This window comes from Poromitra crassiceps (genome assembly GCF_964638095.1).
Source record: "Poromitra crassiceps genome assembly, chromosome: 30".
NCBI classification, from domain to species: Eukaryota; Metazoa; Chordata; class Actinopteri; order Beryciformes; family Melamphaidae; genus Poromitra; species Poromitra crassiceps.
In genome coordinates, this window is record NC_139652.1 from 11,693,912 (window position 1) to 11,719,699 (window position 25,788).

General features: G+C 42.6%; 2 protein-coding genes across 2 annotated transcripts in view; one reads left to right on the plus strand and one right to left on the minus strand.

The window, feature by feature from the left end:
- Positions 1-437: 437 nt before the first annotated feature.
- On the minus strand, positions 438-3,656 carry dnajb9a (DnaJ heat shock protein family (Hsp40) member B9a). Its single transcript, XM_083663158.1, has 3 exons — positions 3,542-3,656; positions 2,524-2,754; positions 438-1,751 (listed from the first exon to the last, which is right to left on the minus strand). Exons 2-3 carry the CDS (start codon positions 2,738-2,740, stop codon positions 1,318-1,320), a joined length of 651 nt encoding a protein of 216 aa, XP_083519284.1. The 5' UTR covers positions 2,741-2,754; positions 3,542-3,656; the 3' UTR covers positions 438-1,317.
- Positions 3,657-5,715: 2,059 nt separating this feature from the next.
- LOC310800399 (calcium-independent phospholipase A2-gamma-like) overlaps positions 5,716-25,788 on the plus strand; it is a gene marked incomplete at its 5' end in the record, with an annotated part of 56,803 nt that continues 36,730 nt past the window's right edge. The window contains 6 exons of the mRNA XM_083662999.1: positions 5,716-6,672; positions 7,867-8,016; positions 8,624-8,775; positions 21,356-21,450; positions 23,345-23,516; positions 24,614-24,671. Coding sequence (XP_083519125.1) covers positions 5,716-6,672; positions 7,867-8,016; positions 8,624-8,775; positions 21,356-21,450; positions 23,345-23,516; positions 24,614-24,671 — 1,584 coding nt within the window. The remainder of the gene's footprint in view (positions 6,673-7,866; positions 8,017-8,623; positions 8,776-21,355; positions 21,451-23,344; positions 23,517-24,613; positions 24,672-25,788) is intronic.

Consider the following 25,788-nt stretch of genomic DNA (forward strand, 5'->3'; position numbering starts at 1 on the left):
AATTAAGCATGCGAGATGCCTAGTTGTATGCATGTATAAATTATTGTTATATTTTTAATATTTTGTATTATTTAATATTTATGTATAAAATAATATATCAGCTCAGCTCAGTGGCCTTGTGGTCTGAGTGTCCGCCCTGAGACTGGGCGGTCGTGAGTTCGATCCCCGGCTGAGTCATACCAAAGACTATAAAAATGGGACCCATTTGCCTCCCTGCTTGGCACTTGGAATTGGGGGGTTAAATCACCATGTGATTCCCGAGCGCGGCGCACGCTGCCGCTCACCGCTCCCCCAGGGGATGGGTCAATGCGGAGAACAAATTTCACATATTGTGTGACAATCAGTGGGACTTTACCTTATGATACTGATGGTAAATATCTATGATGACAGGAAATAAAACTCAAATCAAGAATAAGGAAGAGGGGTGAAGGTCCATGTGGTCTCTACTTTTTATTTCACAAAAACACATTCTTTCAGAGAATAACACGCATATCCTGAACGAATATGACACAAAAGTGAAAGTGCTATGGGATGTTTTCACAACAATAATTGACATATCAACATAGGAAACAGACATGGCTTTAAATATTGCACATCACAATTCTATATAGAACATGTCACTGTAATTAGTTTACAGGAATGAGGTAACATGATATGATAGGAAAAATGCTACTAGGTTGTACCCCATCTCGTGTGTATACTGCAGTCAGTCCTGTAGCTCAAGTGGCTCACTGCAAGTTAGGTTGGATACTTTTATCATTCTTTGTATTCTGTCTGACATACATCAATATTTCAACAAGAAGTGGTGAGAACTCAAACACACCAGTGAACCCGGGTCAACGTGTGCAGTGTTGACATTGTCCCGCATTTCACAAGCATAAGCAAAACTGGACTGGTTGCTATTGTTTTCTGCCTTCCATTCTTTGTCCAAGACTCACAATGGCAAAACGTATGCAATAGCAACGTTCAACTGTACCCAAGAGTGGTCGAGTTGATGGAACTCAAACATGAATGATTAGAGAGAAGCTAAAACAATCGTTTTAAAAGAGCCCATTAGCGCTCACAGGAAATAGCTTGAACAGTGACAACACAATACCGGAAAACACAAACTTAAAGCATAGCTTATTTGAAGTTACTGTAGACCTAAGCTACGTAAACTTGAGTATTCACCGCTTGTTATTCTGAGCTTGAAAGTGATCGAACTCCCAGTTTGAACGTTTAAAATCCACAGAATTTGAACTGAGCATTTTCCCCGTCTGATCGATGCAATAGTATTGCATCTACCTAAGGCAATTTCAAGTGTGAAGTAAGACCATCTCAGGAGGACCCTGTGCAGTCTGTGTATGTGGTCACCATGTTTCCTCTGCGTTGTGTCACTGTTCTGCAGTGCTGTTTGGATGCACCCTGAAACCTGCTTTCCGTCTGCTTATTGTGTCTGTCAAAGGTGAACATCTTCTCCATGTCGTCAAACATGTCATCAAAGACACCTGCTCCGAACCCCCCCTGAACGTGTCTCTTGTGTCTGCTGTGGGCCTCCTGGTGGTGGGACCTGGAGTGCTCCTCGAAGTGCCTCCTGTGCCGGGCGTGCCTGTTCTGGCTGTAGATGTCAAAGTCCTTGAGCATGTCGTCAAAGTTGAACGGTTGGTGGACGTTCTGCCTGTGTCTGCCTTGCGTCTCTCCGTTGTTGGACGCCGTGGGACCAAACTGGTCATACTCTCGTCTTCTCTTCTCGTCGGATAAGGTCTCATAAGCTGCGTGTGGGGAAAAGAAGGACACGTTTCAAATGAGCCTGTCTGGACAAGATGAACGGCTCATCAACATTCAGAGAAGTTGTGGCAACAGTTACATAGTGTTTATATTATGTTGAGTACCTCCACATAAATATACTTTAACAGGACACTTTGCTTCATGTGGTCAGAACTTCTACTACAACTAGTAGAAGAGTTGTATTCTAGTGCGGTGGTTCCCAAATGGTGTGCCGCGGCACGGCACCGTGCTGCCGTGAGGCAAAAGTCTAGGGGGAAAATGTATAAAACTCTCCGTATATTTAGGTGTCGAAATCTGTAAGCCCAAAAAAGCTATCAAATGTCACCCAAATTCACACTTACATTATCCTGTTTTGCCAGAACACACTAGTCGGACTCAGAAGTCTACATTCAGTATACACGGTGTGAGAGATGCGTGTACCAGTAGGCACATTCTCACAGCCCGTGGATTTTTTTTGAATAAATTCGGAAACCTCTGTGGAAAGTGGTGCAGCACACTTTTCATGTGTAAAAACAGAGTTTCTACATTTGGCCCTAGGTGTGACGTGGGATTTTGTGACAACCAGGGGTTAAATTGAGCTGCCTGGTGCCATCAACTGAAAGGGGACTCAGACAGTGATAGATTAATTATGAAACATGTAAAATCATGTCACTATTCTAACTGATTAAACCTCAAAATTATGTGCAAAAGGGCCCAAAACACTATAAAACATATTAATTTTCAATCTATGGGGGGGGGGGGGGGGGTCAACCTTACCTTCAGCAATTTCCCTGAATTTCATTTCAGCGTCTGGGCTCTTGTTCTTATCGGGGTGATACTTCATTGCAAGCTTGTGGAAAGCCTTTTTTATCTGACGCTCAGTGGCATCTTTGGACACGCCCAGTATATCATAGTAGTCCTTCTTGGCAAGTATCAGTTCTGTAATCATCAAGACGCACACTGCAAACATTATAGCCGACTGCGCAGCTGCCATGGCTTTGGTGTCCCCTGCAAAGAAAGAGAAAGAAGTTGTCTTCACATGCCACGCAAACACAAACCATTGTAACGTTACCACAAAACTGTATTTAGCTACACTCTGCATGCAAGAGCTTTGTACTTTTAAGTTAGGTAGCTACTAGCTATAGGTAGAGATAGTTAATACAAGCTGGCAAAATGATCTCAGCTAACATTATTGTAGTTTATCAAAGTTAACCTTGATATAGTCCAGGAGGAAATGTGATTGAATTTCAGTATTACATCTATCTATCTATCTATCTATCTATCTATCTATCTATCTATCTCTATAAAATTGAGTAAGGGCTCTGTCTGTCTGTCTGTCTGTCCCACTGAAATTGCTCTATGCCTGAAATCTGGCACGGTGCCTGAGAACTTTAAGCCCTGCCTTAACTTGATGCTATTTGTTATGTTCTTCATAGTTGACAAGGATACATTTTTAAATCATTGAACAACAGAGTATTGTTAAATTTGACTGCTGCGCTGCATAATTGCAGCAAGTCAAATTCCTCTTTTGTAATTTGATTACTTACTATATGGCTAGTATTATTAAAGTGAATCTTGAATCTTGACCTATTATACACTTTTATCTAGTCAAAGGTCACTTCGATAGAACATTTACTTCTCGGCCAACGTAGCTACAAATAAGGCTCGTTCGTCTCTTTCGTTGCTAACGTTAGCGATGTTATCATCGTCGACAACCAACGCTCAGCTACACCCAGCTAGCTATAATGCCAACGTTACTGTCTCCTCCTTCCTCTTTACACCCAGGTCTCCTTACCTTTTTCAGGGACACGCGTGTTGGCTATCTTGTCGCACGTTTGCTTATTACTAAACGAACGTTAAACCACAGTATTAAAACAAGACAACGTTAGCTTAGGTTGTAAACATCAGAGAAGCATACGAGTTTGCTGGTCAGTGATCTGCGCATGCTCGGCCCTGGCTTGACGTGACGTCACCTATGGCCAAGGGCCAGCGCGCGAATTGGCCGACCATTGAGTCTGTATGGAGCGTGACGTCACCAATATTTTGGACCAGGGCAACCAAAGCGTACTGCTGCCCTCTACTGGTCAAACACAAAGCCTTCAAAAGTTTGAATGATGCTGCTGAGTCGTTACTTATGGTTGGAATTCTAGTGAAAATAATGTATTACCCTTTTTGCTAGGGAACCCCCCTGAACCAAGGACCCCTGGCGGAGAACCATAGTATTTAGTTATTATAGGATTATACGGATAATAACAATCAGCATCATAATTTCCAAGTAAAAGAGCCATTGAAAAGATCGCTTCATTTGCGTAACATCCAGACGACGAACATGTCCTCCTCACCATAAATAGACTAGACAGGATGGTCACAACAACCCAGAGGGTGGAGAGGATTTGAAAGGGCCATTTCCATTATTACATCTCATTGAGAAACTCAGTAGTTGGGACAGAGTTTGGAGAATGACAAGAATTTCTTAACCAATCAACGGAGTCGAGTCATGGGGGGCAAGTGATGCACAGCCAATTGCGGAGCAGAGCAAAGATCACATGACCATTGTTTTTCTCTGGGTGACCTCGTCATCACGTCATTCCAAAGTGTCAAGTGAACGACCCCGTTAGGTGGCTTGCTAACTTAGCTTGTACGCGAATCTTATATTTTTCTCTTCATATCAATTCGGGATGGCGATTGAATGATTCTCCACTCGTCCGAAACGACTATATAAAAAGGCTGGTATGGTTTATCATGTGTTTTTTTGCTGCTCATAGAAAGCTAGCTACTGTAGGTTATGGTGCGTTCCTTTATCGCAAAATAACTGGGATGTGGAGGCTAAATGACATCACATCCGTTTTGTTAGCGTTCCATTTGCAGAAAACTTGAGCTGGGAAGTTCACTGTTCATTGGTCAGATCCAGTCGCTAGCCAGGCTAGCCATTGTTAGCCATTGTTAGCAATAAAATTGACAACATGGCATTTCGCGGCAATTTGCGCATACAAACACTGCAGCCTCATGTCCACACAGATAGATGTTAGGCAGTGCTGTGTGTACAGCTGATTTAATGAGACACAAACAAAACAGAAGTGCTAAACAACATTACTACGATTATACTACTACTGTTGTTGCGCGGCGCAGCCATCTTGGATTTTTGAGGTTGGGGCTGCTGAGACTCCTACGAGTTTGGAATGGGACATACCAGCTCTGATGACGTCACCGCCCAGCTCATGACCTTTGAAGTCGTAAGATTACCAGTCCCCAGTTATAAAGGAATGCACGATTAGCTAGCTGGCCAACTCTGTGTTACATGGCTATAACGTTAGTGTTAATGTGTAAGCAGCATACTCTCCGCAGCAGAAGTTTACATCCATAACGTTAGTAAATGTTTATTTTCCTCTTAGTTGGGATCAGTTAGAGAAAGCTTCCACGTAAAACTAAATGAACAATGCCCAGTGACCAGTTGTACGAATGTTAGCTAGCTTTGCCATTTTGCATCTGTTTTCGTTATTTTCTTTCATTCATTCATTCATGCATGCATCACTTTTTTGTTCGCCACCAGCTTTATGGAAGAAGCAGCATGAACCTAATGTTCCTTGGATGGAATAAGCCCTTGAGACATCACCACCTTCAAGACCTAAAAGAATGACTTATAGATGGGCTCCCGATACCTCAGTGTTGAAAGTGATTAGAGCAATTGCCTTGTGGCAAACACAAGCTCAGAGGCCAGCAGCGGCATCACTCTTGTCTCCTTTACGCACCTCTCATTATAGGCTTCATGTACAACAACAGCCCGTCACCCACAACAAGGTTGGCTATCTCAGCTGGAAGCACGTCCAAAACCCAAGGAGCCGAGGAGGACGTAAGGGATGGCTGTGTAGAGCTAGCCAGGTGAGACAGCGGCTTGGACTCCTCCACACCAGCACCCTGCGTTTGAACACGTCAGCCTCATCACGCTGGTCTGCTAGTCTGAGCCAACACATGTCACGTATCAGGAGCACGCTGGACACCGTCTCTAAAGCCGTGAGCGGGACTCATACGGAACTTCTCTCCAAAATTGCCCGACTCAAACCCAATGCTTTCCAGGCGGGCAAAGAGGCCGAGGCCACCGCTGAAGTGACGGCAAAGGCTGAGGAGGGCACCATCACGTCTACTCCTGCTCACGACGCTCCTCCTTCCACAGCTACTACTACACCCGACTCTGTACTACTTACCTCTCCTACTGTAACAGTGTCTGACCCTCTCTCCTCTCCGACACCTGCTGCTACATTCGGTGTAAGTGCCACTACCGCCACAACTCCCCAGAACCTCCTCGCCCAAGCAACTGACACGGCCACAATTCAGAGTGCGCTTGAACCTAGGGAGAAGAAGCTGCTGCGGCGTGTTGCTTCCACGGTCAAACCACTGGCCAATGTTGTCAAGAGATCAGAGGAGCCTAAACCATCAGCGAGCATTACTGAAAGCACAGCAATTTCCAAATCCACCACTCCACTTTTCCACCCCAGCACCTTCTCTGTCAGCCTGGATGAGACTTACAACTACCTGGCCCATCACATTAACTCGTACTTTGGTAGTAGTACGACGACGGAGGAGAAGAAAGCTGGCAATGGCGCCAATTCCTCTCAGAGTCAACAAACTAAGGATCTCATGCCATTGTCTGATAAAGTAGCAGCAGACTCTGTCGCTGCAATTGCCCCAACCTCACCTAAGAAGAGCTTGGGACACTATCTGTCCTACTCTGCTCCCACTGTGCAGGCCTTCGTAGGGAGCTATATTGCACCCTTGGTCCCTAGGTTCAGGGCAGCAGAGTCCAAAGTGACTACAGTGGAGGAGAAGAAGCCCGAGGTTGCACCAGCAAAACAGGCTGAGGCCACAGTCAGTAAGGAGCAAAATGGTGCAGAGGAGAAAGCAAAAAGACTTCTGCTCCAAAGGGAAAAGGTACGTCTGCATTGATGCATTCATTGAATTTGGCAATATTGTTCAATAAGAACTGGTTCTCTATGTTTAAGAGACTGATGTCACTGCCATGGTTAGGTTGCGTTGTCCTGCAGTCCAGATTAATGCATCCACAGTTTATTTGAATGTGTGTATGCTTGTACAGTATGTGTGGTTCTGTAATACAAACCAAGAAAATAATCAACCCCAATCAAATTCAATACTCAATTCAAATATTCACAAAATATATTTTACAAGTTCACACTACTGAGAGTTACCTGAGAAATAGACTACAAAAAACGAAAGAGTTTAGACAGAGTGTAAACTAAAATAATACAAACTATTAATATTAGCTGCCAAAACTGAATGATGAAAATCAAAAATCTTTCACCATTAACAATGAACAGAATTCAAACTAATTAACTGTTTCAAAATAATAATACTAATTAAAAAGAAACTTACATTTGTCATAAACTTGTGAACAGTGTCTTCACATTAATACACTGCTCTAGTTTAGACGAAGGGAGAAACTGAGTACATCAGTCCTAATCATGCACAGCTGGGGCATGAAGCATGTATTTTTGAAGCAAGTGGTTCCAGGATATTGCCTACAGAAGTTAACTCTAAATTGTGACATTAATACAGTTTCTCCATCAATATTAAATATGAAGTTTTGATCAACAATGTCTATTCTTAAGCCTAGTTAGCGTGATTTCACCTAGCTTTATTTTGTTACTGTTTTCTCTCTTTAGTTCAGATACAGATTCCAGCTAGGTGTGATATGTTGAAGTGAAACATGATTCTCACGCAGTGTAGTTGTGGGTATGGTTATATCATGGCAGGGTGCCTACTGGCCAAACAGCCATCTGAGCCCTTGCTATTCTATATGCTAGCATGCTGACGTGCTGCCTGCCTCTTCCTGGAATCTTCCCTCCAAAATAGCCCCCTGTGTGGAACTGCTGGCCTAGATAAGATGTGTACTTTATCTTGGCTAAGCGAGGCCTTTATGTTGTAGAGATATGAAACCTATTGATAGCATCAGTTAGCATGATCACAGTGTCATAATGCACACGGAAAGGAAGAGTTATTGATTTTGATTGACATACTTGTTTGGGTTTAGCTAGGATTCCAGCTCCTGCTTAACAACAGGACCTAACTTGATTGTGGCTCCTTGGTATTTTTCTCTTCTTCTCGTAGATCATTGCCAGGGTGAGTGTGGATAATCGAACGCGGGCCCTGGTCCAGGCTCTCCACCGGGCATCAGATGTAAAGGTCTACATCAACAGGGTGGAGGACCTCAGCTACCACCTTCTGGAGTTCCCAGAGACCCGCATGGTAGCAGTCAAGGTGAGCAGTCGGAACAGGCTAGCAATTTTATGTCTTTGTTTTCCCCACAGGCGAAAGCTTTGACAGCATTTGTGTCTGATGTTGATTTTAGCTCATCATGCCAAAAAGGATCAACCCTTCTTCAGTTAGGCACTAGCACACGGTGTCAAGAAGACATTGTTTACGACAGCATTGGGGGGTTTTTCCGCATACATAATCATGTCATAGGTGACATGAATTGTGAAACAGCTGTTGTGCTTTTGTTTGGAAATTGTCCCATGCCAGCCAAAATGTCAGTTGGCTGTGGCAGCGGGTAACATGTCGGTACAGGTCTGTATCTTTTTAATGTCAGCCAACTACATGAAGACTATTCCTTTATCATTTATTTACATTTACACCCATATCTGTGCTTATCTGTGGTAGCTGGAGGACCCTATTCAAAAACTAACCTATTTCAAACCGAGGCTAGTGATGAGGAAGTTTACATTCATCTATGAAGGCTCAGGGAGAATTTAAAATAGCATGTTTTATTCACAAGCAAAGAGCCCCAGGGCTTTTGTAAAGCTGGTTTGACAATGGTTTTCAAATTTCTACTGCTGACGGGCCACTGTTTTCTTGTGTTCCTCAGGAGAAAGCTATCTCATGTCTGCTGCGTCTGAGACAGGCCAGGGACCCGGGCCTGAGGGCGGCAGTCAGAGAAGCCCTCGCTCTGGTGGGCTACCATAACCCCGTCAAGGGCCGCGGCATACGGCTCCTGTCCATAGATGGAGGAGGCTTAAGGTACGGCCTCACACCCAGCTCTCAGCTCTGTTCCTTATTTCAGATTTCTTTTGTAAAACACACATCACACGGCAAGAAGGTCCTGGGTTCGATTCCCGCCTGTGGGCGGTGAGGGTGTGTCCCCATGCCAGGCCCGGCGTTGGGGGGGGGTGGCCCTGACCGGGCCGGGCCCCCCCCCATTCCCCAAACTGGCCCCCCCATTCAAAAATAATAATAATTTGCTAAAAACGTTTTTCTGTTTTAAAGTTTAAAACGGAATCTGGCTGTCATTAGGCATTGATTAACTGAATGCTATTGCTAACTGTTACTTTGAACATCCATTTGCAATGATTCTGGCTGGATATTAACTATTGTAAATTTGTCACAATGAATGCAATTTGTGCACAATGTGTGAATACATTTAATATTAATTGTTTAGGCCTAATTATTTGTAAAGTCACAACACATTAGAGATGTGTGTAGTTCTTCATAGATTTAGCCTCTTCATTTTGCTCTCAGATGCACCAGGTTGACGAATTTTACTTTAAAATGTACAAAATCTTCTTCCGGGGGAGAATCCCCCCGGACCCCCCTTGGGTAGCTTGCCCCCCCCCCCAAGCTAGGGGCAGGCCCCCTCTGTAATTGGGCCTGCCCCATGCCCAGGTCCTCTGTGCCTATGGGTCATCAAAAAGGGCCTTTCTGGGGAGTCACGTGACCCGAACAAGGATGGCGGCGTAGAGTGAAGGCTCCTCACAACTTCGCACCTAAACTACCCCAAACCTCTATAAACCTGGCCCGTAATAGGGAAATGTCTTTGCCAAAACCCGCGGATGTCAAAGAGTGTGACATTTTTACACGAGCTCGCGGAAGAAGACAACAAGACAGGAAATCAACCGTGACCAGCGAGGCTAACGAAGATAGCAACATGGCGGAAATAGCTGAAGTGCTGAACGAGCTAAAAGCACTCCGCTCAGAGGTCGGCTCAAAGCTGGATGGAATCGACAAGCGTTTGAGTGAAATGGCGAACTCTGTTACAACGCTAGAAAACAGCCTGGTTGATATCAAACGAGAAGTAGTAACCAACGAAAAACGTATCGGGCAAGCTGAGACCCGCATATCAACAACAGAGGACGGGCTAGCCAGCGCTGCTACAGCATTAGCCTCGGCTATGAAGCGTATCACATACCTGGAGGCCAAGACGGACGACTTGGAGAACAGAGGGAGGAGAAAGAATATCCGGGTGTTTGGCCTCAAAGAAGGCGCCGAAGGCAGTCGTCCCCTTCTGGACTTTGTGCATGATATGCTACCCCAATGGCTGAACCTAGGCCCAGACAAGTCCTTCACACTGGAAAGAGTCCACCGCACGCTGGCACCAGCAAATCCCAATTTCAGCAGAGCCGTCCTCATACGTTTCCTCAACTTCCAAGAGAAAGAGCTGGTGATGCGCTCAACGAGACAACGGGACATAAAACACAACGGATCCAGGCTCTCATTTGCACAGGACCTGTCTGCAGAAACCATGCGCCAGAGACGGGAGTTCAACGCCGTCAAGAAGCTGTTTATCGATAAGGGGACCTTCCGTGGATTCCACCCCAACCCGTGCAAGCTGAGGGTCCTACACAACGGGAAGATACAGCTGTTCTCCTCACCAAGAGAAGCGGAGGACTTTCACCGTGGTATTGACAAATAAGACACACGACGAGTGGTCAGGTTTGAACTGTTTGTTTAGTAAGATGAAGGGGTGAGTTCCATTCAAACTCTTTCTATAACATAAGCTCAGTACAATTTTTTGTTTTGTTTTTCTTCTTTCTCTTAGACGAATATTTGCTTTCTGTTATAGATTCAGGTGTAAGTTATATTACATAAGCTTAGAGTATTCTCTCTTGTGGGTATTTTAAGTTAGGAGGACTGAGAAGTTTGGTGTTTATGTGTACACATGTATGTGTGTGTGTGTATGTGTGTGTGTGTGGGTGTGTGTGTGTGTGTGTGTGTGTGTGTGTGTGTGTGCGTGCGTGTGTGTGTATGTGTATGTATGTATATGTGTACATATATATTTTTCTTTTCTTTTTTTTTTCCTCTCCCCTCTATCTCCAAAATCTACGGGAGGAGGGGTGAGTTTGAACACTCTATAAACAGTTGGGTTATTACCAACCCATTTATTTTAGATGTGAAGCTTCTGTATATTTACAGTTTCAGAGGGGTTTTTCTTTTTGATCTATATGCTTTGATGCATCTGATACACTTAATGTGTAAACACAAGCTTAGAGCTATTTTCTCTGACATATACATGAGGGGGCAGCTCTGTCCGCTATATTATGGTAACCAGATGTTTCGTGAGGGGGGAAGGAGCTTATACCCTATTATCATAAGCTAGGAGCAGCAATTTGTGTTCTCTGTTCCCCTCCGTGAGTGTCCTTTATCGGAGCAGGGGTGAGTTTGCTTTCATAAGCATTAAACACAAACAAAAGAGGGGGGAGGGGGGGAGGAGGGAAGAGGTGAGGAAGGAAGGAGAAAAAAAAAAAAAAAAAAAAAAAAATTTAAGGAGAGCTTGCCTTTGTTTTGTTTTTGTTTTTGTTTTCATCATCTGCTCATGTATAAGTGCAAGCTCAATGCAAACCTCTCTCCTTTACTAATATAATTAGATAGAGTTCAAAGATAGGCATTGTGCGTTGTTGATGGGTATTCACCGTCTGCCAGACAAGTTGAGGGTTTTACTTGTTGCTATGGGGTTGTCTAGTCATTTGGGGGCTAGGCTGTGGGTTTCTTGGGTGGGGGGGTGGGGGTCGAGGGGGCTCTTTTATTTTGCACCTTTTTCTTTGTTTGTTATATCTGTTTTCATTTTTCATTTTTCTTTTCTTGTTTCACAATGGTCAAGCATCACTAAGTTAACATTCAATTTGCAATATGGCTAATACACTTAATGTGATAACATTTAATGTCAGAGGACTAGGTCACCCAATTAAACGTAAGAGAGTTCTTACATTTTTGAAAAAGGAGAAAGTATCTATTGCCTTTTTACAGGAAACACACATGTCCAATGAGGAACACAAAAAACTTAAGAGAGATTGGGTAGGGCAACTTTATTTTTCAAGTTTTACAAGCAATAAAAGGGGGACGGCAATACTTATCCATAAAAATCTCCCTTTTATACTTAAAGAACAATATAATGACAGTGAGGGCCGGTATGTATTGGTACGGGGGCTGCTTTTTGGTCAGGAGCTTGTACTGCTTAACATCTATGCTCCAAATGAGGACTGTCCAAAATTCATGACAGATATGATCACCCTATTTAGTCAATATAAGGCAGACTTGGGGTTGGTGGCTGGAGACTTTAATTGCTGTATGAACAACAGCTTGGATAAATCATCATCTTTAGCCTCTAATCCAAATGCATCAAAAGCACTACGGATTGCATCTAACGAGGCAGGCCTTATTGATGTCTGGAGAGAATTCAATCCAACAGTGAAAGATTACACTTTTTACTCAGCTAGGCATAAAACATACTCCAGACTAGATTTTTTCCTTTTACCTCAGAATCACCTTTCTTCTGTAGTCTCTTGCAGCATAGGGCCCATTCTCATATCGGACCACTCACCAGTATACCTTCAACTATTTCTTCCCCAACAGACACATCACATCAAATACTGGAGATTTAATTCTTCGCTTATTACAAATACTGAGGCATGCAACAACATTAGAAAATGGCTGGAACAATATAGACAGGACAATGCAGCTTCCCCTGTTACTCCTGCAGTAATATGGGACGCAGCTAAGGCAGTGATCAGGGGGCAGCTGATCTCATATACATCAGCAAAGAAAAAGGCAGCTACCAACCAGGCTGAACAACTTAAAAAGGATCTTGTCGATTTGGAACAAACCCACAAGCAATCACCCACAGATGAAAACCTGAAGAAACTGAATACGGTTAGAGCCAATCTCAATCTTATCCAAACGGAACATATCAAAAAACTTTTATTCTTCACTAGACAACATTATCACGAATATGGGAACAAACCCAGCAGGCTTTTAGCCTATCAGCTTAAAAAAGAACAGGCTGACCGTACAATAAAATGCATACGCAACACAACAGGCCAACTGAAATATGATATACAATCGCTAAAGACATCATTCTTTGACTTCTATGGGCAGCTGTATACATCAGGCAGCCCTTCTGAATCAGATATTCGCACATTCTTAGATAAGGTATCTTTACCTTCGATTTCTGAAGATGAAAAGGAATGGTTGAACTCTCCATTTACGTCGGAGGAAGTGCTGGAAGCTATTATGGCACTGTCTTCAGGAAAAACTCCAGGCTTGGACGGATACCCGGCAGAATTTTATAAGACGTTTTGGCCTCAAATACAGCCCCTCTTTATGCCCATGCTTACAGATTTTTTCGAGAACGGAATCCTGCCTGACTCAATGAAAACAGCTATAATATCATTGATACACAAGAAGGATAAGGACGCCGCTGAATGTAGTTCATACCGACCTATTTCCTTACTACCAGTAGACCTCAAGATAATATCTAAACTGATTGCCCATAGACTAGAAGATATACTGCCTAACCTTATTAACCCGGACCAAACTGGCTTTGTAAAAGCACGATATGCCTCAGACAATATTCGGAGGTTACTGAATGTGATTGACCACTCTGCCCTGCACAAGCAGCCAGCACTTTTGATATCTCTTGATGCAGAAAAAGCGTTTGACAGGGTTGAGTGGTCATATTTATTTTCTGTTTTGGAGAAATTTAATTTTGGTGACAGATGTATCGGGTGGATAAAGGCAATGTATAGCAATCCGCAAGCTCAGATATGTGTTAATGGTGCTCTCACTGAAAGGTTTGGCTTATATAGGGGCTGTCGGCAGGGATGTCCTTTGTCCCCCTTTCTGTTTGATTTGGCGATTGAACCTCTTGCTGAGGCTATACGGATAAGTAAAGAAATCTCGGGAATAAATGCTGGGAAGATGGATAATAGAATCTCGTTATATGCGGATGACATAATCCTATACCTGACCAGTCCAGAGAAATCAATCCCAGCAGTGCTAGACCTTATAAATACATTTGGAAAGATATCAGGCTACAAAATTAATTTAACTAAATCTAACGCTTGCCTATTAAACTCGTCCATTACTAGCGAACTAAAGAGTATCTCTCCTTTCACCTGGGCGCAGAGCGGATTTAAATATCTGGGAGTGGTCGTATCCCCAAAGCTTAAAGACTTGTTCCATATGAACTATACCCCATTACTTAAAAAGATCAAGGAAGAATTAGAACATTGGAACCTGCTTCCCATCTCATTTCTTGGACGAATTAATGTAATTAAAATGAACGTACTGCCGCGATTTAGCTATTTATTTCAATCATTGCCCTGTTACTTAAATAAAGCATTTTTTAACTCTATAAACAAACTGATAAGATCCTTTATTTGGAAGAACTCTTCACCCAGAATAGCTCTTAAAACTCTGACAAAGTCTAAAGAAAAAGGGGGACTGGGACTCCCAGATTTCCAGTTGTATTATTGGGCCGCCCAAACAAAGAATCTGATTAGTTGGATACATGAACGAAAGGCAGCCCATTGGAAGGAGATTGAGGAAGAACTTGTCCACCCCATCTCCTTGCCCTCTCTACCATTTATTAATAACACAAGTGCACTACACTCAGTATTGAGAACCTATGTAACTAACAATAATCTACAAGCCTGGCAAGATATAAAAAAGTTTTGTGGGGCCCATACCAGAATCTCTATGCTAGCTCCTCTATCCTCGAATCCAGATTTGACACCCTCAATTGGAAAGTCCTTGTTTATAAAGTGGAAAGAACACGGTATACATACGTTTTATGATCTGTTCAATGAAGGTTCTCTGAAATCCTTTTTGGATCTGAGATCGGAATTTGACATTCCAAAACAGGACTTTTATAAATACCTACAAATCCGCCATCTTATTACTGACCTTCAAAAGAAGGGACGACTGCAAACGAGGCTGTCAGATATGGAGGAGATTCTGGAGGGCGCTGTAGTGCTTAAAGGAAAAATCTCTTTAATATATAGAGCTCTGTTAGATCATCATAGTTCATCATTGACTTCACTCAAGAAGGTATGGCAAAGAGATCTAGACTGTGAACTCAGTGACGAACAGTGGGATAGTGTGTGTTGGAGAAAAATATAAGTTCCATGCCATTTCCTAATCAATATTTCCTAATCAATAAGCTATAGGCCTAATTACATCTGACACATTAATCAATAAGCTATAGGCCTAATTATGCTATAAGTTCCATGCCATTTGACCCATAGACCATAGCACACTGACGTCTTGTCTCGCCCGGCCCCATGGAGAGGACTTCTCCTCTTTGCTGAGACCTTGTCCAGTGCTGCTGAGACCTTGGACAGTGCATCGGGTTCCCAAACAACTGATACAGACAGACAGCCCTGTAGGCTCCAAGTCAAGTCTCACCCCCTCCTCTCTGCCTTTTCCTCCTCTGCCTATAAATCTATGTTACACTGTCGGCCATATGGCTGAATAATTGACTCTGTATGACATATCAGAATGTGTACATTGAGGTTCAGCCCTCTGTCAATATACATGTATTGCAGAGAATGTAAGCTATTAAATATACTTTTATGTTAAACAGTCCTGGACTCAAGGCTCAATTCATTTGGTATTAGATAAGCTGTGATATACATTTACATATACATTTTAGCGGAAAGAATAGATTTTATTCTCTATCAATTGGCGTGTCACGAACAGGATATCTACGAGAGCGGGTAAGTCTGAATTAATTTCATAATTCATTACTGAAGCTGTCGTCTGATATCTAAAAGAATCTGAAATGTTTGCATATTGTGGGTGTGTCAAAATGACATTGTATATAACTGTAAATATTAACCTAAGTTAGTATCTTGTGGGTTTTTGAGACAAGGGGGGACGCCTCAATGTAAATAACTGTAAATATACCTCAGGACCTTTACAAACTCTCTTGACCGGCTGTATTTTGCAGTGACCAGGATGGTCCAGTGTTAAGCTGCACAGCAAGAGAGCCTGAGAAGCGTTATCACATATTGCCTGGAAAGGCCATAAGGCTGCATTAGCAGCGACTATTATAGTCCAGTGGGAAACTGCGGTGATTCTAGGCATAATGCTTGATACGGTCTTTAAGAACCACACGACATACTAAATAAAACCAAAAGATCTCCCCATAACATACCACTCACTCGAGGGGTTTGTGTAGCCCCATGGCGCGCTGGCTAGGATCGGCCAGAGATATTGAGCACCGAGCGAGACTGGGAAGCAATCATAGTTGTCTAACCAATATGATTGATATGTTTTTGAAATACCTACAATGTGTAACAAGCATGTAACAAACAAACAAACAAAAATAAGCAGCTGTTTCACTGTAAAACAAAACAATTTCTTAAGAAGCCTATTTTAAAGGAGTTGAACAGGAGGTTTGCAGAAAGTGTATTTTAGCCAATCCCAAAATACAGAATCAATTGTCGATTGAACAAATTGATCTGTCACCAAGTTTGTAAATTCCAGATACCCCACACACGGACGGAACTGGTCAACAGGAGAACAACCGTCCCTCTGTCACCAGAGACCCCACATCGACTAAAAGGTAAAGTGTTGAAAATTACTTTACACACACGGACACTATCAGAGATCACAAGTAAGTGATAAACAAAATACGTAGTTCTCTCTCTTAGTTCTCTCTCTCTCTAAAATACAGGTTTATTACTTTAGGTCAGTTTACTTCCAGAGTTTTGCCTTCACCTGAGAGGTCAGTTTACCTCCAGAGTTTTGAGTTCACCTGAGATGTGTGTTTTACCTCCAGAGTTTTGAGTTGACCTGAGATGTGTGTTTACCTCCAGAGTTTTGAGTTCACCTGAGATGTGTGTTTTACCTCCAGAGTTTTGAGTTGACCTGAGATGTGTGTTTGCCTCCAGAGTTTTTCCTGAGAGGTCAGTTTACCTAATCAGTGATTTGCCTTCTGCTAAAGAGAGAGAGAAGGAGAGAGACGTAACAGAATTGATCAAAACAACGGCTCACCGAGTCGTGTGTAACTAAAACAAATAAGATAAGACACTGTCTGCTCTCTGAGAATGGACACTGGAAAAGGGCCTTGTAGAAGGCCAGAGTGTGAAGGAGCCAGAGAGACAATTAGACAGCTTGGGATTGTTATCAAACAATATGAGCAGATGCTTGGGCCCCCACAATTAGCCACAGCGCCAAACCCAATAACTATTGCTGTGATTTTCCCCAATGTAAACACCGCAGAAAAAGCACCTCAAAAGCCCTCACCTAGCACGGACAAATGTCATATTTGTGGTAAGCTCGGGCACTGGGCCAGTAGATGTCGGTTAAGAAAAAAACGGAATAGCCAGCAGACACAAAGTCAGCCTGGTTATCAACAGAATGGCCAATCCTGGGCGCAGGATAACTAAACCAGCACCGGCCCTAGCTGCTCAGATTACACAGATGAGGCAACACTCTGCGTTTCAGTGTGTTGCTCTATCAAGCCAAAACATTAGCTTAGCCAGAAACAAGCCCCAGGTTCAATTCCCAGCCTTTGAGCAAACAACAGTGAGCCAGCCACCGCCTTTTCTGGTTGGAGAGATCGGCCCTGAGTCACAGGTTTAAAACCCCACAGTATTATTCATTATGAAATTGAATGTCGAAACAAGCCCCAGGTTCAATCCCCAAAACTTTGAGCACACAGATGCTGTGATCAGATCAACATGGGTAGAAAAAAAATGTTTTGGAATATAACAGGCTGAAAGAATTTGTTTATCTTCCCTCAGAACAACTTAGCCAAAACATTAGCCTAGCGAAAACAATTTGGAATACGACGCCAAGCTAGTCTATGGCGACACCTCCAGGCTGATTGTGTTAACACACCCTGAGAGAGCAAAGTGATTGAATGTTTTGTTTGTTATGAATCAATAGAGTGAAGTAAGCTCTGCATTATTTAAAGTGCAGTAAGCAAATTTGAATAGTAATAAATAGACTGTTGATTATTATTTTGAAAATAAATCCTAATAGAATGTGTTGTGTAGGATGAAGACTTCCTGTGTACGATAATCTGAATCTGAAGTATTTTCTTAAACAGAAAAATGCACATTTATTGAACCACCAATTGGGTGGATAAGATTAGAAATAAAATTAAATGTGCATACCAACATTTAACTTTTGGTATGTTTTCAACACATAAGCAAAATTTACACTTACCGTAAGTACGGGTGAGATGTTTTCAAAAGTATCTATAGATAAGACAATGACCTCGGAGGACAGACAGTCCTGAGTTTGCGTTTGGAGCATGTGAACAATGTTGGCCCTCACTGTTTTATCTAGTGGGGTCTTGCCATCCCCAAAATCACTCAAGTGAACTGCCTGGGGTCTAGCCCGCCCCCCCCCATGTAAAGCCCTCACCAACAGCACCTTCTGGGGTCACCCTCCGCCCCATTGCACATTGCCACAAGTCCACAAGGTCAATTCATTGCCACTCTGTAAGCTGTGAAGGCAGACTCAAGGAGTCATCTTGTTTACGAGGTCCATTGCAAACAAATTATAAAATAAACAATTGAATATGTACTCACAGAGTATCTCAAAACATTATCTACCGTACGTACTTGTTGTACTAATAACTTGTAATGAAGTTATTTTGTCTAAAATACAGGCACATTGTGAAATCTAATGTTTATAGTTACAGGTTGTACGTCACAGAAAACCTTCACACCAGCACTAAAGTCTGTACTTTGAGTACTTTGATCCACAGTTCAAGAGGTCTACTTGACCTAGTTTTTTGTAGAATAAAGAAAATTCTTTCTATTTTCAATATTAAATAAAAATGAAGTGTTTTAAAGTATCATTTTAAGAATAATCAGTTATATGATACTGTGATTATGTTTTAATGAATATGATTAATCAATGTTATGAATGTTTTGCATTTTAGAAAGTTTCAGTTCCTATTCAAACAAACCAATATTAAAGTAAACTAGAAATAGAATTTTATTCTAATAAAATAGTTCCCAAAAAGAAATTAAACCACTGCATGGAGATGGGCTATTAAATAGTTTTTAATAACAACAATTACAACAACAGCACCAGGAGAAACAAATAAATGAATGAACTAGAGTCATCACATAAGATGAGAAATATTGTTGTTGTTGTGAATACTTTGAAAATATTGTTCCTGTTGTGAATACTTTGAAAATATTTTACTTAAAGACATGATTCCTTTTACAGGAAGCGTTGAATAAAGTGAAGCTGGAAAAGATTTAAGTGTGATTTGGAACACACTGAATATTAAGTTCAATGCATTATATAGTAGACTATTTGCATTGAACCATATAGAGTTAAGATTAGTAGGCCCACTCCTATATATTATAGCCGCAGTGGTGATAAATTTTGTCATTATATCCCTAAAATTTGTTTTTCTCTTCCCAATAGATAATGGAGATGCGGTGATATGAGCTGAGACTGCGCTGGACTGCATATTGATCAAAAATTCTGTGTTCTTTCAAGTGTTTAATGTTTCCTATGTTTTCAAAACCCTGCCCCCCCTGGCCCACAATACAGATACAAGCATTATATTGAATAGTGAACTTAAATTTTGTTAATTATTATTGTTATTGATGAACATAACAATTGGGTGGATTGTTGGAGAAAAATATAAGTTCCATGCCATTTCCTAATCAATATTTCCTAATCAATAAGCTATAGGCCTAATTACATCTGACACATTAATCAATAAGCTATAGGCCTAATTATGCTATAAGTTCCATGCCATTTGACCCATAGACCATAGCACACTGACGTCTTGTCTCGCCCGGCCCCATGGAGAGGACTTCTCCTCTTTGCTGAGACCTTGTCCAGTGCTGCTGAGACCTTGGACAGTGCATCGGGTTCCCAAACAACTGATACAGACAGACAGCCCTGTAGGCTCCAAGTCAAGTCTCACCCCCTCCTCTCTGCCTTTTCCTCCTCTGCCTATAAATCTATGTTACACTGTCGGCCATATGGCTGAATAATTGACTCTGTATGACATATCAGAATGTGTACATTGAGGTTCAGCCCTCTGTCAATATACATGTATTGCAGAGAATGTAAGCTATTAAATATACTTTTATGTTAAACAGTCCTGGACTCAAGGCTCAATTCATTTGGTATTAGATAAGCTGTGATATACATTTACATATACATTTTAGCGGAAAGAATAGATTTTATTCTCTATCAGTGTGTGTCAGAATGTATTTACTTCTCTGTCCTGTAATAAGATAATCGAACAGAATTACAAATTTATGCACAGAATGTATCTTACTCCGGTCCGTTTAAGTAAGATGTATCCTAACTCTTCTCCCAAATGTAATCGTTGTGGGACATGTACAGGCTCAATTATCCATGTCTTTTGGGAATGTAGAAAACTGAAACATTTCTGGAAAGCAGTACATGATCTGACTGTTAAAGTCCTGGAAATCCCGTTAGAGAGTACACCTATAAGATATCTTTTTGGTGTGGATCTGGACAGGACACTAGACCCCATGTCTGTCAAACGGACTAGCATAATATCATATATAGCTAAGAAATGCATCTTGCTTAACTGGAACCATCAAAAACCTCCAACATTTAATTTGTTTAAAGAAGCTTTGAATGAAACATTGAGAATGGAACAATGTACCTATGCCTTGAAGAATAAGGGAGACGTCTTTTTGAGAACGTGGGAACCTCTAATGGACCTCTGAATATACTTTAATAATCCTGTTTTGACCATTGTCTATTGTTGTATACACTATGTGTGAATTTGTCTGACCGTTGTTATTATTTGCTTGTATTTGCCCCTCTCGGATTTTGTTGTTTTTGTTTGTGTTGTCTTTGTATTGTATTGCAAAAAAGATGAAAATACATAAATAAATAATTGAAAAAAAAAAAAAAAGGGCCTTTCTGTGTGGAGTTTACATGTTCTCCCCGTGCTCCCCTGGGGTTTCCTCCAGATAGGAACCCCCCGCTACAAAAACATGCAAGCAAACACACACAGACACACACACACACACACACACACACACACACACTCACAGACACACACACACACACACACACACACACAGACACACACACACACACACACACACACACACACACACATCACTGGTAACGGCTCTTAGCCACTTTTCTCAAGTGAAGCTAAATGGGGGTTTATTGTAGCCGAGGCCAGATGAACATCTTGAGCAGAGTGTGAAGGAGGTCCACAGGTGGAGGCGGCAGCCTGCATCCGAGGCACTCTGTCTGAAGTAGCTCTAAAAAGGAAACGGTTTCTAAGGTCATTCTTGATTCTTCTGCTGGCAAAGTAAATGTTGTTTTGTGAAGAAATTCAGTGGATAAGGAGTCATCTCTATCCGTCTTTCATCTTGACTTGTAGTCGTCCTCAGAATGTAGTCCATGGAATCGTGACTCTGTGTGTGTGTGTGTGTGTTTGTGTGTGTGTGTGTGTGTGTGTGTGTGTGTGTGTGTGTGTGTGTGTGTGTGTGTGTGTGTGTGTGTGTGTGTGTGTGTGTGTGTGTGTGTGTGTGTGTGTGTGTCTCTCTGTCTCTTGTTCTCTCAGGGGACTCATCGCCCTTCAAACTCTACACAAACTGGAAGCCCTGACAGGCAAACCCATTTACCAACTGTTTGATTATATTTGTGGTGTCAGCACAGGTACGTTGCCCTCCTGCCCTAGTTTTCTGTGTGTGTGTGTGTGTGTGTGCGCGTGTGTGTGTGTGTGTGTGTGCGTGCGTGCGTGTGTGTGTGTGTGTGTGTGTGTGTCTATCTGTGCGTGTGGGTGTGTGCGTGCGTGCAGCCATGCAGGTATGTGTGTAGTAGACTGTGTATTATCGAGCAGAGTACATCGCAGGGTGGGTTGACTGTACCGATCGCACACTGACCCCATTTGCTGCTCTGCTCCTGTCTGGCCTCAATGGCTCCACCACACTAATCTGAATCCTGTTGCTACAGTATGTAGCCCAAGGCCATTCATCTGACTTGGACAAAAACCTTTATTCAACTTTTTTTTCTCCTCCATTCTATTGATTCAGGTTTGGAGTGAACAATATTTGGAGTAAAATAAAAAAATAAAAATATGCAAAACCACCACAAGAGGGTGCTGTGGACCATACTCAAACTCTGCCTTCTCTATCATTTTAACTTTTACCAGATTAGAAAATAATGCATTTTCTATGCAAAGCACACTGGCCTCTAATCACCACGAGAATTTTCTGTTTGTTCCAAACTCCTAGCAGTTCTCTCTCATTTAATCACCTTACGGTACCCCGTTAACAGAGAGAGAGAGAGAGAGAGAGAGAGACTGAGAGAGAGAGAGAGAGAGTATGTCACTGCATCATGGTAATCCCCTTGCTGGATAGAATGATGTTTGCACATTTAAAATGCACGTGGGCAACATCTGGCCGGTCACCCAAAGGTACAGTACACCTCACCTCTGCCCTCAAACTAGTATTGTGCCTTGTCAACAACCCAGCAGCGGCTCCCTTAGTTATGGAGAAAAACAATGTAAAAATGCAGATTAGTCCCCGACCACACTGCTCCGTTGTGTCTTTCCGTCTCTATTCGTTTTCCACGACAGCTGTCTGTTGTCGGGGCGGCGTCGATGCCACGCCTGTCTCCGTCAGATTTCCATGCATTTTGATGGACCCAGTTGAACTTTGTCTGGATGGACTGATTCCTCACTAAAAATCAGAGGCTTTTTTTTGCGTTGTTGTTCCAAAACAGCCCAACGGACAGAAATCTAACTGTTAGTAATTCTGTCCGTTTTCTGACGGATCAGTGTGGCTACGGCTTTATTCTTTCCTATCAGTCACTAACACCTCAAACAGAGCAGCAGTGATGTGCCGGTCGTTGTGAGCGCCGTGCTAATCCCTTCCACTGGCTATGAACGGATCATCCCAGGGTAATGATACCCATAAAATATCATCTATCAGGCAGTTAGCCTCGCATCAACTCTCTGTCACTGAGGTTATAGTCTCTTAAAACAGACTGTCTCATCTACATCCGGCGAATGCAGCTATATACAGTCTGTACGTTACACCCCCAGAACATGCACAAGGAAGTTGGGAAAAAAACCTTCAGACAGGAAAGAAGTTCGACGGAATCCGACCAATCACGACACGTGTGTCCACGAAAAATGCGGCATATTGGATTTTGATTGGACTAATGAGCGGAAGACCCGCCTTTCTGCGATTCTGATTGGACTAATGAGCGGAAAACCCGCCTTTCTACTTCCCATTCCGGTTGGTGCATGATTCTCCCCCACGAAGTACAGACGGTATGGCGGAAGCATTTGAAAATTGCGGAAGCCAACTCGTCTGTTCTAAGAGACTACTTAGGTTATGGCTAGCCTATGGAGGAGTATAGGAATGAGCTTTACATTACCGGTATATACTCCTTTGTCAGCAGCTCTGATTTCTCTGGGCATTCCCCTGGGAGAGACTGAAGCTCTTAAACTTCCTGTTTGCAAAAGGTCTGTTTCTGTATGAAAGGGTTACCTGTACCTCTCGTCTCAATGCCTTTCTGTGTGTGTTTTATGCTTTCTTCTCAGGTGCTATTCTAGGCTTCATGCTGGGCCTGTTCCAGATCCCACTCAACGAGTGTGACGACCTGTACAGGAGGTTGGGCTCGGACGTCTTCAAGCAGAACGTCCTCGTCGGCACGGTGAAGATGGGCTGGAGCCACGCCTTCTACGACAGCGAGACCTGGGAGAACATCCTCAAGTCAGTTCAGTAGTGACGGTGGAGCGGTGGTACCGTGTGGCTCTGGGTGGAGCAGCGGTACCGTGTGGCTCTGGGTGGAGCAGTGGTACTGTGTGGCTCTGGGTGGAGCAGTGGTACTGTGTGGCTCTGGGTGGAGCAGTGGTACCGTGTAGCTCTGGGTGGAGCAGCGGTACCGTGTGGCTCTGGGTGGAGCAGTGGTACCGTGTGGCTCTGGGTGGAGCAGAGGTACCGTGTGGCTCTGGGTGGAGCAGTGGTACCGTGTGGCTCTGGGTGGAGCAGAGGTACCGTGTGGTTCTGGGTGGAGCAGCGGTACCGTGTGGCTCTGGGTGGAGCAGCGGTACTGTGTGTAGCGCTGGGTGGAGCATGGCACTTTACACCGCCAGGGTTAGGGATTCAACTGCTTACTACTGTTCTTCATGAATGCAAGTACAGGGTTGTTAATTGAGTTGAGTCATGTGAAAATCTGCAGCTAGATTGTGAAGATCCATAGCTAAAACGTCATAATAATATCTCTATTTTGTCCTTTTATTTACTAGATACTGCTCAATAAAAGCCAGTCGTTTTTTTTGCTGAAGTGCTGTAAGCGATGATGAAGTTTAGTGCACAGATATAGAGAAGTTAAATGTTTCAACCATGATAACTGTCTTGAATTTGCCTCTTGATACCCACAGCATTGTAGCATGAATACATAGGCTATTATGCATTTGTGCTTCCATAAGTCATTATGGGTAAAAACATCCATCAAATGGCATGTCACTGCTGTTGTAACGCCAATGTCTCTAACTTCATGGGCTTATGAAAACCTTTTAAAACCGCTTTATTTTTGACAGTTCTGATATGTTCATATTTTAAATATTTGATGCACTATTCTGCCACAGTGTGCTGCAAGATAATAGTTAAATTTTATGCTTTGACTTGGTTATGCTCCGCTGATCACATTGACAAAATGATAGCATGTTTCATTAGTCGATGCATAGGCAGGAGGATGGGTGGGTATAGCTTGCAGACAGAGATCAGTGATTGTAAACCATAATACTATTACTATCCAAAATTCACCAAGCCGCAAAATAACCTCATTTCTATCACGCCTTCCACAGAGATAAATTGGGCTCTGATCTCCTGGTGGAGACTTCAAGAAACCCCAAATGCCCCAAGGTGAGCTTTAGAAGATGGTCTGATAGTTAGAGAATTTTAGCAAAATGCTTGGACCATCTGTGAAAAAATTTACTACCAATAGCTTTCTTCACCAATGTGTTCTTATAGGTGTCTAGAATCACCTCTCAATTAGTGCAAACCCAAATCCTCGTGGAAAATCCTGGTTGATTATACACTGTGCTTTACATAACAATAACCAATATACCAATATCATATGGTCAGGGAGACATTTTTACTCAAAAATAATGTTTGGAATGGATTCAGCACCCCTGAAAACCCCTAGTTAGACACCCCACAAGTTCATTTTAGACTTTTAATTTTTATCATATTTTTCACCCAAGCCCTCGGGGCACCTTAACTTTGATTGGCTCTCCAGGATTTTCCACGAGGATTTGGGTTTGCACTAATTGAGAGGTGATTCTAGACACCTATAAGAACACATTGGTGAAGAAAGCTATTGGTAGTAAATTTTTTCACAGATGGTCCAAGCATTTTGCTAAAATTCTCTAACTATGACTCATTCCTGCCTGTTCTGTTCTGTTCTGGCACTGGCCAGCGAGTCTCTCCCGTCCCCGTCCCCCCCCCCACTTTGTTTACAATGAGGTTATAGAGAAAGCCTCTGGCTCTGTCACAGTCTCTCCATCTGGAATAACCTCATCCACCCGGAATTAAATTATTCCACTGCGAGGCAAGTGGAAGAAAAATGATCTCTAATGCCACATAAGACAGCGTGGCCAAAAAGAATGAAATAAGCTGTTATGTTGGTACAATTCCAAATCAGTGGTGTGCTCTGAGGCCTGCAAAACAGAGATATTAAAATTGATTTGTTCAAATGTTGGCTCTCATTCATATTGTACTGCCGTCAAAGCTGAGCCCAGTGTGAACACTCAATTTCCCTAGGAAAAGCTGCATCCAATTGTGTAGTGAATGTTAGTAATGCTTGTTATAGTACATACTACTGTATATGCCACAGGGGATTTTCCATCATTGGAGGCTATAGTCTAAGTCCAGGTTCATAATCTGAGGAATATTACCCCGCTGCAGACTTGCATTTACCTGCATATTAGATCTTAATGTGCTTGCAAAATGAAAAATAAAGTCAAGTTATATGCTGTTT